Source organism: Tauraco erythrolophus, chromosome 1, assembly GCF_009769465.1.
Source record: "Tauraco erythrolophus isolate bTauEry1 chromosome 1, bTauEry1.pri, whole genome shotgun sequence".
Lineage (NCBI taxonomy): Eukaryota > Metazoa > Chordata > Aves > Musophagiformes > Musophagidae > Tauraco > Tauraco erythrolophus.
Window position 1 is genome coordinate 53,711,634 of NC_141465.1, and position 16,305 is coordinate 53,727,938.

A 16,305-nucleotide genomic window follows, 5' to 3' on the forward strand; every position below is an offset into this window, starting at 1 on the left:
GAATTTTATAAATCCTCTTTAAGTAGCAGCTATCTGAGCATCCATTCACACCTTGTCACATTCCTCTCCTTAAAAAGTGGTGCTTGGCGTCATCCATCCTCACTTTCCCAGAGCCGCCCTGGACTAGAGACAGAGCTCCACAGCCAGCTCACGCTTAAGCACAGTCTGAATCCACAAAACCAGGAGTTTTTCCATGCATATCCTGAAGGATTCGGTCCAGTGGGTTTTGCTGGATCCCCCACTGCGCAGCCACCAGCCTACCTGAGAAGGGACAGCACATGCCACAGGGAGAGGAGAAGCGCAGGTGAAGCGGTATCCCCTCTCCCATGGCAGCCTGGCAATCTCCATGTGCACCCCGGAAAGGGGTAACTCCAGTTCAGGGCTCTCTTCAGCCAATAAGAGGCAAACTTTACATCTCCTGCTGCAAGGAGGGACAGTGTTGACCAATCAGTATTAAATTATTCTTCCCAGTAGCTTCCCACCACTGGAAGCAGTTAAAAAAAACCAACCAAAACCCAACACCAAGATGGGTGGGCCAAATCAAGAGGAAGATTTCGCAGCTAAAGAATCATAGTCCTGGGGACATGGGAGACACAAGCTCCAGTCCCTGGTTTCAAAACTAGTTCTATACACTTGCATCGAACAACATCAAATGAAAATACACTCCAAAATTTAGACCCAAGGATCCACGTCATCTCTTCTTCCTAAGTCAGCACCGATGGATCCAAATTTCTCTTCCACACAGCAGCATGATTTCAGGAGGTATCAAGGCTGTGGTTCTACTTAATTATTCCTTCCCAACAGACCCAATTTACAAGGTTCCCATCCCAGACACTTCTCTCCACATACCACAGCCACATCCTCATGCCACAAATACTTAAGCTTGTTACTTAATACCTAAGTAACACCATGAATAAGTATCACTGATCAGTCTTTAGATGTAGCTCTTATTAGCCATTACCAGAAAGGTGGAATTATTTGATTAGGTACTTGATAGCTAGTACATACATAGTAAGTAGCAATTTCTCCTTTCCTCAAACGGTCCCAGGTTTGATATTCTGTAATTCAAGGTACCAGTAAGAGGCCAACAGACATGCAGTCATTTTTCAGCATATGCATCTTCTGACACTGTTTTTTATTGAAAAACAGCAGTAGGGAAGAGATCTAGAAAGAGATGGTTACAAAAGTCCTAACTTGGGAAGTCCATAACGCAGTTGTTTCAAGGGTGGGAGAAGGGAACTGACTAGACAACTCACAATGAAACCCACTGAAAAATTAGATCAGAAGAATTTCTGCTGTGGATAACAGGACTTGACCTCTGACACCCTCTGTGCACTTCTAAAATGGGAACAGGCAGAGTCCACAGGACTTGTAGACAAAGCATACGTATCTTTTCTACAGATCTTGAGAAAAACGTGCTATGCTAATGTGGATTTTTTCTTGCCCAACTACATATGGATCTATTTTAACGTGTTTTCACTGTGCAACAAGAAAGCTGTCTCAACAGCAAACCCAAACAATTACTGGGGATGGTGGTTCTTGAGTTAAAACACATCCAGCTGAAAAACATTTTCTAGAAAATGTGATATATTTCTTTAACTCATGCCCAATACACTGAGATTAAAGCTGTGAGTATAGAAGGGCATACAACAAAAAAGCAGTGACGGGGAAAAAAAAAAAAAGGCAACCTGAAAGTGCATTTGTACCCAGGAGTCTCCCCCTCCCCCCTCCCGAGCATGGATTTGGTCACCGACCACAAGCCCTTTTGTTTAAAGGAGAAGGGAGATACAAAAGGTTACCCTAATTATTTCGAATTTGCAAGTGCAACAGCAGCGGAGGAAACTCAAGCCTCAGAGCCGGGAGTTTCTGTCTCTCCACCCTCCTGCGCCAGCACCCCGGCGGGACGGGCCCACCACCGCAGCTCCCGGGCTGCGCTGGCAGCACCGCGGACCCTCAGCCCGCTACCAGCGCCCGCAGCGACCGACCGCGCCGGCTCCTGAGCGGGGAATGAGAGCAACGAGAAGCGGCAGGGCCGGAGCCCGACGGAGCCCAACAACCTGTTGCCCCAAACCTGCTCGGATGCGCCCCGTGCCGGGCGCCAGGTGCCCCAGCGCCCAGGGGCACCCGCTCCCGGGGCGCTGACGGCCGCCCTGGGGCTTCGGAGCACCGCCGTGAGGCAGCCGAGCCGCCCGCACCTGTGCTGGGGCCGGCGGCACCGCCGCCACCGCCGCCCTGCCCTGCCCCGCGGCGCGGCCGGGCCGGGCCCGCGGCCACCGCCGGGCTGTCACCGCCGCGGGCACGCCAAAATGGAGCCTGCCGGACCCACCGCCGCCGCCCCTTCCCCCCCCCCCCCCCCCCCCCCCCCCCCCCCGGCGCCTCTCACCTTGGTGATGATGAGCGGCTCCCCGTGCTCTCGTCCGCCCTTCAGGGTGAAGCCCCAGGGGGCTCCGCCGGTCAGCAGCACCTCCACCAGCTTGTAGCCCTCCGCTGCCCGCTGCTCCACCATCAGCACCACCGGCCCCGGTTCCACTAGCACGGCGCCAAGCCGCGGGTCGCCGCCGGCCAGCCGCTCCCTCCCGCTCCGCAGCCCCACGTCCTCCATGGAGCCCCCGCGCCGCCAGCGGCGCCGGTCGCGGTCGGGGCTCGCCTGCCTCTGCCGGCCGCTCCCCGGTGCGCGCCAGCCGGCGGCAGCCCGCGGAGCCACCTACCCGCCCCGCAGCGCCGTCCGGCCCGGCCCCATCGGCAGCGAGAGGGCTGCTCCCGCCCGCCCTCTCCTCCTCCTCCTCCTCCTCCTCCTCCTCAGCCCGCGGTATTGTCTCACGCCGAGGCCAGAACCCGGCAGCGGGGGGGCGGCTCCAACTTGTGGCAACTTGGCGGCGGGGCAAGCGCCGCCGAGCAACGCGGGACGCCGGGAGGAGCGCGGCGGGGCAAGGCGCCGGCACCGCCGCCTCCCTCTCGCCCCGGAAAGAGGGACAAACCCGCTTTCCACCGCGGCTTTCCTCAGCGGGGGAGCTGCTCGCCCCTTCCCAAGAGCGGACAGCCCCGCAGCGCGATGCCCTCGGGCGAGGAGAAAGGAGAGCAGCCCCGGGCCGGCCGCCAGACAAAGGCAGCGGCGAGAGGGTCCGTGAGCCCCCGAGTCACCCCGGGGCCCTGCCCGTGTCGCCCCCGCCCCGCCACACGCAGCGGCGGCCGTGCCTCTCCTTCACTCCCCCCCGTCCCCAGACAAAAGCGGCGAGCAGGTGGAGGGGGGGAAGGGGCAGCCGGCGGCTGCGGCCTGCCCCGGCCAGGGACGCCCCGCCCTCGCGGTGCCAGGCGGCGGGGGGCCGCGCCGCGCCGGGCCGGCCGGGGAGTGGCGGAGACGGGAGGGGCGGCTCTTCCCAGCTCGCCGCCGTGTTCGGGGAGAGCGGCCGGGAGCGGGAGGGTTAAGCGGTGGGGGCGACGGGGCGGGAGGAAGCCTGGCAACATGGAGGGCAGGTCAGGGGGCAGCCGCAGCGGGAGCCGCTGGAGGGGGAGCGGGAGCAGCCGAGGGAGGTGCTTCCTCCCGGCAGTTCCCTCCGCCCCGTCCTGCCTCCACCACCTGTGGGGCGGGAGGGGCGCCAGCATGTGCCGTGCCCGGCCCGCCCGCCTCGCTCTCCCTCCGAGACCCTCTAGCGGCAGCCGGAGGCGAGGCGGGGCCAGGCCGAGGCGAGGCGAGGCGAGGCCCCGGGGGGTGGTCCCGCCTGGCCCTGGCCCCGGAGGATCCTGTGGCCGGAGGCCGCAGGGGTCAGAAACGCGGCCAGGCCGGGCGTGGTGGCGGGACGGAGCGGTGGTAAAGGCAGGTGACGCCTACAGCAAAAAAAAAACACCCAAACAAATGGAAAGAGTTTTGGTGGCACAGACGGTCCCCGACATTGGCTTGGTTGGTAAAAGACCGTCAGAAAAGTTCGATGGAGGAGCACGGGGCAGGACTAGAAGTACTGATCTTCAGGCAAATCTGATGTTACGGATGGGAAACGAATGCAGGGTTTGGGGCTGCCTGATATCTCCACTGAGTTGGTGATGGAGCTGGGGGTGACAAGCTGATTTCTTGCTGGACTTCATTCCCTCAGCTTAATTGCATCACTTTATAGGATGTTTCAGTGGTTTAAATCAGGACCAGACTTGGCCCGGAGTAGCTGAGTACCAGCACACAATCCTCTGTTAGTTTTCACTACCAAACAGGTGGAGTACTGCTTGATCTAAGACACAGGGAAATCTGTATTTGCTTTCTGAAAGCCTAGTGAACCTCAGAGTACTTCCATGTGTGACAAACTGTCTCATGGAAGTTCCTGGTATATGCAGTGGGATTTCAAGGTTTTGTATATATGCGACAGTTCATGTATTTTGCTTCTGAAAGTGGCTGTTACGCCATTCTGATTATGTAGTCTGACCCTTTAACTCCTGTTTCAGCTGGTTTATTCCTCAGAAAACTGTCCTGCCTTGCACTAAAGCAATTTGTTTCTACAATACTTTCAACATTGCCTACGGTATGTTTCTCTGATACCTAAAAAAAACTTTAGTTTCAGGATTGAGAGCATCTGAGGTCATCAATCCCAACAGCAGACTGGAGGACATACAGAAAGGGCAAAAATACTTGGTTAGGGCGGTGGTTGTTCCCTCATGTCCTTAATGGGACAGAAAGAACCACAGAGGGGGCACACAAACTTACACTTCTATGAGGATCCTGCTAAATCCAAATCTGTTACCAAACATATATTGCATCAGGTTATTTAAGGCCTCTAATGACTTACAGATCCTCAGTCAGATTTCTTCTCTAATTCTTTTCTATCATACAGACAAGTGCTAATTGTAAGACAAATAATTAAAACAAACAAACAAAACAATCCACAGGTAAAAGCAAATACAAAGAGTTTTCTCCACGTCCTGTTTCCAGTTGTTCTTAAAATCTGCAACGAAGTCTTCAGTTATGTCTGTGTAACACATATCAGGTTGTACATACAGCAACGTATATTCAATAACCTGTATCTGGAAGTTTTAAAGAACTGCAGTATACAGACTTGTAGTTTGTAAGCATGATAACAAAAGAAAGATCCAGAATAACAATTTGAACTTTAGTGTATCCCCAAGTATGCACATTGAAATGAAACAGAAATAAAATAGCTTGCATCATTAATGAGAAGACCAAAACTGAGCTTCCAGAAATGTTCTCTGTTTGTAGCCCCTCTTTTGCAGCTGCCAAACATTCATTCTTCTTCATCTTGAACTTTTTGTTGTTCATAAGAAATTGAAGATTTACTTTACTGTTCTGGCTTTTTGATTTGGACTTACAAATCCAGTATTGAAGAATGATAAAGAAATCTGGGAACAGATTTTAAAACTGGAGTATCTAGAGCCAGGAACTGGCATCTATGTTAAGGAAGCCAAGTGAAAACTGTCAAACTCTGCTGCTGTACTTACATCAGTGGAAGATGTGAACATGTAGCGCTCAGGAAAGCAGTTGCCTAAAGAAAGAATATCTGAAAGCTTTCATGCTCCCGATCAAGAGAGCGTGAGCAAAGAACAATTTTCTAGCTAATGCTTAGATAGCCTGATGGTCTGACACAGTCATCAAGCAGACCCTCAACCTGTGGCTGACAATTGAGAAAGCAAACTTCTTTATTTTGGATTACACCTTTTTTTGCCTTTTCTCCTTTAATGTTGTCAATGAAAAACTAAGAGATGACTACATAAAGCTCCTTGTACATGTAAGTTTGACAAGCCAAAGCAAGACAGGAGTTCTCTTTTGTCATGTCGGTCGAATTTCTCTTCACATCTTTTATATCCTCCCTCTCTGTGGGATTTGAAGCTTGTTCAGAACCCAGCTGGAGACTTGTACTCGCGCTCTTCTTAAAACATTGTGATAATTTTATTACTTGAATTTCTATGGCTTCTGCCAGCCTTCATAAGATTTCAGATAGTAATAAAGAACAAAGGATTTAGTAAATGTATTCTAAAATATCACTTTTCATTTGTGTGATAAGAAAACCGATGATATCTGTATTTGTCTAACAAAAGCCTCAGCGACCAAATGCTCAGTTTTCTCCCTTACTTCTTGTCTCACTTGCCAAATGTCGTCTGAGTGTACAGGAGTTAGCACTAGAAGGTAGAAATAGAAGATGCATCAGGGTGCCATAAATGCATCAGAGGAAGTAACTGACTTTTTCACACTAAGGGCAGAGAATGATGCAGCTATGATCTATGTGGTATAATAGGGATCTCCTTCTGTAATAACATGTGCCATTATATTATCAAAGATACTTTGCAGCGATACACAAAAGTTAACCAAAATGCCTCCCCCGCCATGGGAAAGGAGATGCCAGAGTTCATTAAGGGAAGTTCTCACAAACCCAGTTTATGAGTCCCTGCCCTGTAACAACAAAAGCTTTCTGCAGTAAACCAGGCTCCTTCCACAGTCTGTCTTCCTACCCTGGTACTTGAAGCTTAATTAACAATCTCAAGTGAAATTTTGTTCTACAGAATTTACTCGGCCTTCATTTTTCTGTTGCAAATTTCATACCTGTCCCCTACTTAGTCAGAGATTACCAAAACTGCATAAATTCCTCTGCGGCAGGATTTTGTTTAAACAGCACCAGGCGCAATACGCTGTTCAGGCACAGCCTGTTCCACCTTTGTGGCTACACACCACTCACCTTTTCCTGAAGACACCCTGCATTGAATTGCTCAGGGTACCAGCAGGATGACTCTACAAGAGGGTGTTTTACTCTCAGTCTGGAGAGCATTCATTGTGCTGGACCTTGCAGTGCCAGCAGGACTTTTTTCCCCCCGGCAGCTGGGAAGTTTGAAAGAAGTAGAGGCTTCTGACTCATAGTCACAGAGTGAAGAACTGAGGTGAGTTAAGCCTTTACAACCTCCCACTGTTTGTTACCACTCCTTTCCTGGAGCTAACCACCAAACATCACAGTTTGGTGAAGAGACAAAGTGCCTCTGCCTCAGCCATTTGAAATAAAAAATTGATGCCCTAGGGCATGATAGTTCATTGGCAATTTAAGTTAAGATGCTGGGCTATGAAACGGAGCAGCTGATCCATGGCACATGTTCTGCTCTGTCAGCCCAGTTGCAGGGGTTGCAGCCTCCGGTGAAGAGACGGAGCAGACTCGTACATGTCCTCAGTGGCATTTGCCAAAATAACCTAGTTATTTGATAATTGTACCAATGCAGCTGCTTCTATGTAATCAGCTGCCCTAGTTGCTGAAGAAATACCATTTTAGTCACCAGTGGTGGAAGAAATGGTGATAGAGAGAAATGTATATATAGTGTGATCTCTGCAGTGAAGATGAAAAGATTCAAAAAACGCTTTTCTAAAGGCTGGAGTTTTGTGAGAATACTGTGAATCTAGTCAGAATACTGCCAGAACTCAGGGGGAAAATTGATTACAAGATAGGAGTTACAGACTTGCGTATCTTACTCCCGGAGGGCTCTCTGTAGACCTCAATTCCCCTTGCACACAATCTGTAGTATTACTGTTGAAATACATAGGGCTTGCATGCACATGTTGTCTGTGGAGCAAAATTAATCCTCTGTAGTCTTTATGGTACATTTAGCAAAACATACAGTGAAACATAGAATCACAGAACAGTTTGGGTTGTAAGGGACCTTTAAAGGTCATCTAGTCCAATGTCCCATGGGCAGTGGCATCTTTCACTAGATCAGGTTGCTCAAAGCCCCATCTAACCTGACCTTGAAGACTTCCAATGACAGGGCATCCACAATTTCTCTGGGCAGCCTGTTCCTGTGTCTCACCACCTTCAGAGTGAAGAATTTCTTCCAAGCTCTGTTTGGCTTCTTTGTCCCTGAAGGTAGTTTCCCAGGCGGTCCCATCCACCAGTTTCTTAAACAACTCGAAGTTACTCTCCTAAAATTCAGCATCCTGAATGTACTCTTCATGTGGCCCATATCCCTCAAGATTGTGAATCCCACCAGGGATCGCATGATCGTTGCAGCCCAGGCTAACAGCAATCTTGACATCTCTAGTTAGTTCATCCGTGTTGGTAAGCAACAGGTCTAGTAACGCTTCTCTTCTGGTTGGGCTGTCTATCACCTAGGTTAAGAAATTATCCTCAACGCACTCTGAGAGTCTCCTGGACTGCTTACATCTTGCTGTGGTGCTTTTCTAGCAGATGTCAGGGTGACTGAAGTCCCCTGGCAGGATCAGAGCCTGGGATCATGATGCTTCCTGTAGCTGAAGTAACACCGCTTCATCAACAGGCTCTCCTTGATTGGGCAGCCTGTAGTAAACACCATCCATGAGGTTTCCTTTGTTGGTTTGGCCCCTAATTTTACCCATAAGCCCTCAACCTGTTCATTGCTGCTTTTCTAAGACAGCTTTGTGCCATCAATCCATTTTTTTTATATAGTGGGCAACCCCTCACTTCCTTGCCTATCCCTCCTGAACAGTTTATAGCCACCGATTGCAGCCCTCCAGTCATGAAATTCATCCCACCATGTTTGAGCAATAGTGATTAGATCATAGCTTTCTAGCTGCACAGTGGCTTCCAGATCCTTCCTATTTGAAACTCCAGTGTCTTTGAAAATAACCACCACAGAGACCAAAATAACTGAAATAGTGATAAGAAGTTCCTGTAGCAGAAGTGGATGGATTTTTTGATCAAGTAATTCAAGATTTGGCAAGCTGCTGACACTTTGTTGTTAAGTCTGAAAGTCCTGAGAACCTGGAGAAACAAGTTGGGTAGCAGCCCAAGAGACAGACATCCTGGCATAGCTGGGAACTGGGAGGGTTTACTTTGGAAACCTGCCGTGTTTCTTCTGATGGATTCAGCGTAGTCATGCTCTTCTGCAAAACACTTTGATTTCAACAAATTACCCATTTTCCCGGAATGAAAAACACCATGTTGAAAAACTCCAGCAGGATGTCTCCTGTGTGATTCAGGCACTTTAAAAACCTTTCCCAAGTGTGTCTTGTTTCTCCTGTATTGCAAATAAGGCTTCATCAGCACATAATTAGTGCTGGAGAAACCCTTAGAAGTTCTCAACCTTTCAGATAAATACTCAAGTATATGTTGACTTCTTCAGTTCTTTAGGACCAAAAAAAAAAATGCTCCTGTGTTCTTTATCTGGGGCTTTTAATAAAGCTGACATTTGTGAAAGAATAGCATTTCATATGGCACTCTCATATTTCTATCCACATGAAGTTTTTTATTCAAACTTTGTTCAATTCTTGCATATTCTCACAACATCACATATGCTTTGTAAGCAATTTTCTGAGAGTGAGAGCACTCATTGCGGAATAAACTGTGGCTGTGCGTGACCAAGAGGCAAACCCTGTGATTTGCTGAGAATAATATTCTTGGCTCAGATCTTGAGACCTATCAGACCTGTAGGCAGAGAAAAAGGAGACGAGTCCAATATAGAGTCTTGTAAGCTGTAGCCTACTTCAGGAGTTAAAATTTTCATGATTTTGCATAATAACAAGATTAAAAGTCAAAGAAAAGGGCAATAGCAGCTCCTCATGTGGTTGTGGAGTCAGAAGACAACATGCAGCCTAACAAGAGGAGGTGAATAGGTAACCAATTATCCCTGGGGATGGAGTTTTCAGCTGGCAGCCAAATTCAGGCACAAGTTAAGTCATGCCTTGGGCCATAGTCCTTCTGGTATCTGTCTTCCTGTTCCTTTTCCAGTTCCTGCATTAGGGTCCTCTTGTATTACGACATCCCAGACTACCACCTGACAAAGAAACGAAAAGCAGAGTGAGAGCGCGCAGGTTGAAGCAGTGGTACGTGACAGTCTGTACTGCTTCCTCGTCAGCAGGCTGACCAGGCAATGGTTGGGCACGCTTCGGGGCACAGCGTGGGCCAGTGGCTGTTTCCGTGAGGCAGTATGGGTGAAGGCACCCTTTTGTAGTTGTGGAAGAGAGTTCAGCAGTATATGCATACATCTATACATACACTATATAGCTATATTTGGTTGTGTGTACGTGTGTTGCATCTTCATTCACCTGGAATTTTCTTTGCTTCATGAAATTCTGTCATTTCAGTGAAGCATCATTTGGAATATTTATTCCTGCTGCTGTGTTTCCGGTCGTGGTACCTTAGGGAGTGTTTTTCATTGTCCGTCTTCTTTAATAACACACGTTACTCGATAACATTCTCTATACAAACGGTGCTGTGCCACTTGCCCTTATGTGCCAAAAAACAGGCACTGGCCCATTTTAATGACTTGAGGGACGTAGCCTCAGAGGCTAACAAGCGGTCTTTAATGCATTTAAACTCTGATATCCCAGCATCTTATATCTAAATTCAGTAGTTGACAAAGATGATCACTGGAGCAGGGATGATCAGAGAAAATGCCGGAGAGAGGGTTTCAAACGTTCTTTTTTCAGAGAATGCTGTGAAAGCTTTTAAAAGGGTAGGTAAATAGCAAAGAGGCCAGACTATGCAGGAGAGCAGACAAAAGCTTCGTAATCTGGTATTTTTCGCTTGGACTTTGTCTTCATTTGCTAGCTAACCCCAAACAGACCTTCCTTTTTTTCTGCCTATTGGCAGTGTGTAAATAAATCTCTCAGTGCGTTCTATAAATAGAAACAATTCCTTCATTATAAATGACCTTTCTACTCTCAGCTTCATTACACAGAACATGAACTGTGTCCAGGTGGGGATCATAGGACGTATCATCTTGTGAAAATCCATCTAAACATGCATGCAGCATGAAGTAAATCTTTCTTTTTGCAGTGCTACAGCAGTTTGCCCTTAAGCATCAGGTATGCACAAGAGGCTATGGTCCAGCAGCGCCAGACCTGTGATATTATATGAATTTGGTGATATTACCAAATATTGATGAAATTACCATATATTATATGATATTGGTGATCTAAGACTGGTTTGAGCACACTCGGGTGTCCACAGAAAGCAGAAGTTGCTTCTGTGATGTCACCTCTCCATGGACTGCTATGATCCTTCATATAGAAGGTATAGATGTGGTCTTCTCTCTCAGGAGAACAAGGCAGAACATTTAGCAGTTGATGGGAAGTTTGAGGGAATCCTACTGAGTCACACAAATGAGAAAAAGTGCCAACATTCAGATTAGCTTTTCCTGGCTTGTGTTAGGTTTAGAAAGGATAAGGCTGCTGTGGGAGGTCTTGCTTTGCTAGCCTGAATTTTGCCTACAGTGCAGAGTGTACTCATGTCAGTGGGGCATTGTTAGTAACGTCCTGAGGAAACAGCTTCGGGGTGGGAGGTGGTTTTATTGCCCATCTTCTGTGATAACACAGATCTTATTACAACCTCAAAGGTTCATTTATTTTGAAAGTCTGAATTATGTAGTATTAAAGGTACACAGAGGATTTCTTTCAGAACACTGCATTTTCTGAAGCAGTTTTAGGACCAACCAATTTCTTGGAGTCGTACTCCTAGGAAGCTGACTAATGGAAGCAGCTGAGGTAGCCAAGCTGTAATGTAAGTGTATAGTGTAGCCATATTGCTCACCTGAAGAGTACACCCAGTAAACTACTTTGGGTGCTAAGGGGTTAGTCTCATTACTTTGTCCACCCTGGACTGTGAAGTCCACCTCTGACAGTGAAGTCATGATCTTCAGTCCTGAAGAACAGAATAGTCAAAAGAGAGGATCTTAAGTGTTTCCTGCACTATAATGTTTCTACTGTTATTACTGAGTTTCCTCCTGATTCCCTGAGCCAGCAAAAGCATGCTTTGGGGCTTTCTGCTCATTTCAGAAACTACCAGACGATTTGTGGAGCAAAGGTTGCAACTGTCCTTCAGCCAGTCCCAACATACTGAAGGACTGACTGCTGGCCATGCAGCCACTGGAGAGGGAAGAAAGCCAGTGATGCTTATGGGATTTCAAAGGGGAGCACCAGCTGGTGTCAGAATTCCCTTCAATACTTGGATACAGTGTTCAATAAGACCATCTAACCGGCCATGGTACACTGGCATTTTCAGCAATTTAATTAACAAGAGCCTTGGAGACTTCTTGCATTGCAAGAGCTTTGAAATTAGTGCTGTAACATATCTTGATTTTGGTTATGTAGACTGGCCTGGGAATAGAGGTTTTATCAGATAAATGTTCTAGTGCTACTGGGCTTTGAAAAATATAACTGAGTAGTGGGAGATATAATGTAACAAGATCCCACAGTCTAACAATCATAACATGGATATAAGAGTGTCCCACCTAATTTTTCCTGAGGGAACGAACTAACATAACCTCTAAAAGAGAATGCAGAAGTAGTGGGGCCTAGGATACCTTCGGAAGATACTGAGGACAGGATAGACATTCAACATCTTTGTAGACCAGGATGCCTTCTGTATGTTTATGAACATTAAGATCCAATGTTCAATATCACTGTGTGTGGAGAGGATAACATTCTTTCTTTTCGCAGCCTTTTTCATCAGTTGGTACCTGCACAAACTGTGTCTCAGGTAGTCTGTGTGGGCGTGGGACAAGACCTCTCTATTGTATGTATGCTGAAAGGGAGGTATCTTTTTGTTCTGTGAACTAACGTAACAATGACAACAATTGATGGTGGAATTTGTCCAGACATGTGGCCACAAAATCTGTCTTAATGCAGGTTCAAAGACTGTAATACTCTCAGCGTTGGCATAGAGAAGCGAGGATTTTGTTCTTCCAATCCCTAAGCAAAAATTGTTTTCTCCAGTTTATGGATGGATTTTTCTACTCAGTTATTTTGTACTTCATCCATAAACTTTGTTTACTAATTTAAATGCATAATAGGCAGAGTTTCAATAACTGATTTTTGTACATTTCTTCACAAAAGTTGGGTAGGATAACATTTCCCTGGAGAAGGTATATAAGAATTCACTAGAACATGTGTAACACGGTTGCATCAGTTAAATATACATAATTAACGAGCTGTTCAAATGCACACTTATTTCATGTACTTATGCTTTCATTCATAAAGAAAACAAAAAGAGCTCAAACATTATTTTTATGCAAAGGAACTACATTCATTCTCATTCTTTTAAATTAATGTTCACCATGCTTAAATGTAAATTAATAATATACAACTCCATAGTTATATTCAAATCACTGAGGGAAGGGAAGCATTACCTCTGGTTTTCTTCCAGTTCTTTTTAATGGAGTCTGTAGCTGTTACAATCATGACAGATGTCACACTTTGAATATCATTATAGTGATATTTACAGAAACTTGGAGCAGAAATAATGGGATGTGAATTTCCCCATTCGTTTCCGTTATGCGTTAAGTGAAATGACAGTTCAAAATTAGCTTTAAAAGTCAGTACTGATAATTATGGGAAGGACATATCTTATAGTTTCTTCTGAAGTAAATCTAATTGGAGGAAGTCTATGTGGATAAAATGAAAAGCCATGCTAAGCATATAGAAGGTTTGTCTGTTAAGGCCTTTAAGAACGTATTGCAGAATCTGTTGGAGGGATCATAACTGGTCTTATTGCATCCATTTAGCTGGAAGACAGACCCAGCTTTCATCACTTTGGGAAATGCTCTGTCAGGTAATGTGCAAAAGACTATGAGATCATGAACTCTTGACAAAATACAGTTTTTGCATTTGTAGTGTAGCTAAGATCTTCGTTGGGAGCTGTAAATTCAGGCAGTGATGCATTGAACTGTATACGTAAACAAATATAAATTCTCCTCTGTCTCTATATCCATAAATTTCCTCCTCCTTTGTGAACCAGTGCAGTAGTCCCAGATTTAATTAAAACAGTGATTAAAGTATCTGTAGCTGCACACTCAAGCAAAAGCTGTAGCACACTCCTTCACTGCAGAAATGCATGTCTGTCATATTTTTGTAAACCTATTGCTTTCCCTTAGAAGCAGGCAAGCCAGTGTTTCATCTTAACGATGAACACGGACTGGACTGAAACATTATGTCCCAGGTCCAAGGAGAGCTTGAGTAACTATTTCTAAAAGTTGTGCGTGTGAAATACCTGTCCGTTCTCCTTGCAAGGAGCACAGTACGTTTCTCATTCTTGAGCACACCACTGCCAATGTACAAAACCAGGACTGGAATTTTCAGTGTTGTGCAATGTTGTACTTACACCCTGAGTTCGATTGATTGGTATTTGCAATGCCAAGGAGTTCTTTGAATGTTTCTTGTATGTGTGCTAATGGCTGTCTCCAAGCTGCACCATTTGCCTAACTGAGATCCTGCCTCAGTACAGAAATGAGAGACATTCCATGTTTGTGGGTCTGTTTCGTACTACCGAAAGTAGTAGTGGGAACTGTGTCAATAATTTCAAAGGGAAGAGAGTTAGCACCTGTAGAACAATGTAAGTTTTATTGAGTACTAAATAATGTTTCTTACCAGGCAAAATAACTCTTCTCTTACTTTCATTGCTTTTCTGTTTCCTTTGCCTGTGTCCGCAGCTTTTATCCTCTTATTTTCATAATCATGAGAAGCCAAATTAATCTCAGGTATAAGACTACCAAACCAGCTTTGAATTCCTTTGTCTGTTCTGACTCTTTGTACTTTAAGCCCAGCAATGAAGGCCAGCAGCTAGCTAGATCCCACCAGCTGAGATATTGGGTGGCTCGTTAGTTTGGCAGATCCTCTCCCATTCAGTCTCACACGTCCACATGTAAAGACACATCCTCTTGTGTTGTGGCAGGTATCCATTCGTTCGTGAGTCACCATGTTTTCTTTTTGTATTAGGTATGCTATAGGTCATATTCTTTGCTTCCAGTAAAAATAACTTACTGTCTTTGTAAGTAACTGTGTCATCAAATCCTGAGAGAGTAGGAGTGAAGAGACCCAGAAGAAGACGTTAAAAAGCAATCCTCCATTCAGAGAAGCAAAGCAATAAAAATAGGGTGCACAACTGGCAAAACTGATGAGAGAAAAGGAGAGAAGGATTAAAAAAAAATAAAATCTCCAGAGTATAAGACTACAGTTGAGGAATGAAAGTAGTTTCAAAGTAGCTGAATAAAAAGGAGGGAAAAGTTAAAATAATGAAATGATAAATCCACATGAGCAAACTGGAAAACACAGTTAGGATCAATGAAAACAGACAATAAGCAGAAACAAACAAAACACGGAAAGCCAGAACAAATAATCAGAATAACAACTTGACATTCTTTTCAAATTTTTGAAAGAAGGAAAATGGCAACAGGAAATAATCTAAAAGATTTGCTGATCTAAATATAAACCAGAGAATATAAATTTACCTTCAAATGAGAGCAAACATAATTTATTTTGATTTATATGTATTTGCATTGTATATGTGGTATATGATGACTTTATTTTAAATAATAATCTTTCTCTGTGGAATCTTGGTATTTTTTGTTCTTTTGTAGCCAGGTAGACTGCAATGCAGTATCTCGATGGAGAGGCGGCAACTCTGTGCACTGCTGCTCTTTTGGAGGTGGAATGAAGTCTGAGGAGTCCCAACCTTGTTCTGAAACCAGAGCTTTGTATTGACAACAGAGCATAGGTATTCTCCTTTACCTCAACAAGAGTTTGTATTTTTGGAGCAGGGCACTCCTGTTTGCAACCTTGCTGTCCCCACTATATTTTTGTATACATGGTAATAACAACACATAGGATTGTGACTCCCAGGTCACTCACCTGTCCTCATCCGTGCAGCAGGAAAATGTCTTTATGCTGGAAAGTAGCAAAAGCATCCAGGTAATATTCAGCTTCAAACCCAGCTATCTGGATTTCAGAGTCGTTGATGTTGGGTATGCCTAAGTTCCCGTTGTAGTCACTGGAGCCTGCTCAGCTCATCGTGTGCATTTGCGTTAGAAAGAGCTGAATGACCCCCTAGACTAAGTCTAGACTCTAGGCTTAGCTGCCTAAGATCTTGATTAACGATACAGGACTTCAGACACCTTGCCCAAGTATGGACACCTGCGTGTAGGAATCTGAATCTGCAAGCTAAAGTCCTGCTCCTTGGGTGACATAGCCCAGGCAGAGCACTGGGGAGTCCTCTGGGAGCAGGCTGGAGGGATGTACGACCTGCCGGGCAGCTCGGGCTCCAGCTGCCACCCAAGCCCTGCCGCCGCATCCCGCACCGAGGGGCTGCACGGCCCCCACCAGTGGTCAGCAGGCTACTCAGGTTGATGGGGCTTGTTCTCACGCTGGGATCAAGTGTATAAGGTGTTTTACATAATGAAGAACTCAGCAGGTTCCTTTTTACTCAGGACTGGCAGCTGTTTTCTCTACTGAGGGCAAACATACTGGCTGAAGCCTCTGTGTTTTATAACCCCTGCACGCACAACATCCCACTGTCATTCATCAGGCCTTCATAATATCTGCTAAAAAAATAAGCAGGGCCACTGGAAAAAAATAAATAAAACGTT

The 16,305-nt window shown here is 45.9% G+C and overlaps 1 protein-coding gene across 2 annotated transcripts in view; it reads right to left on the minus strand.

The window, feature by feature from the left end:
* The window catches only part of SHROOM2 (shroom family member 2), a 123,436-nt gene extending 120,834 nt beyond the window's left edge, over positions 1-2,602 (minus strand). Inside the window, exon 1 of one of the 2 annotated variants that reach the window (XM_086609475.1) lies at positions 2,384-2,602. In XM_086609475.1, the coding sequence (XP_086465601.1) occupies positions 2,384-2,602 (219 nt within the window). The remainder of the gene's footprint in view (positions 1-2,383) is intronic. The other variant, XM_086609484.1, reaches the window with a different exon arrangement.
* Between the last annotated feature and the right edge of the window lie 13,703 nt (positions 2,603-16,305).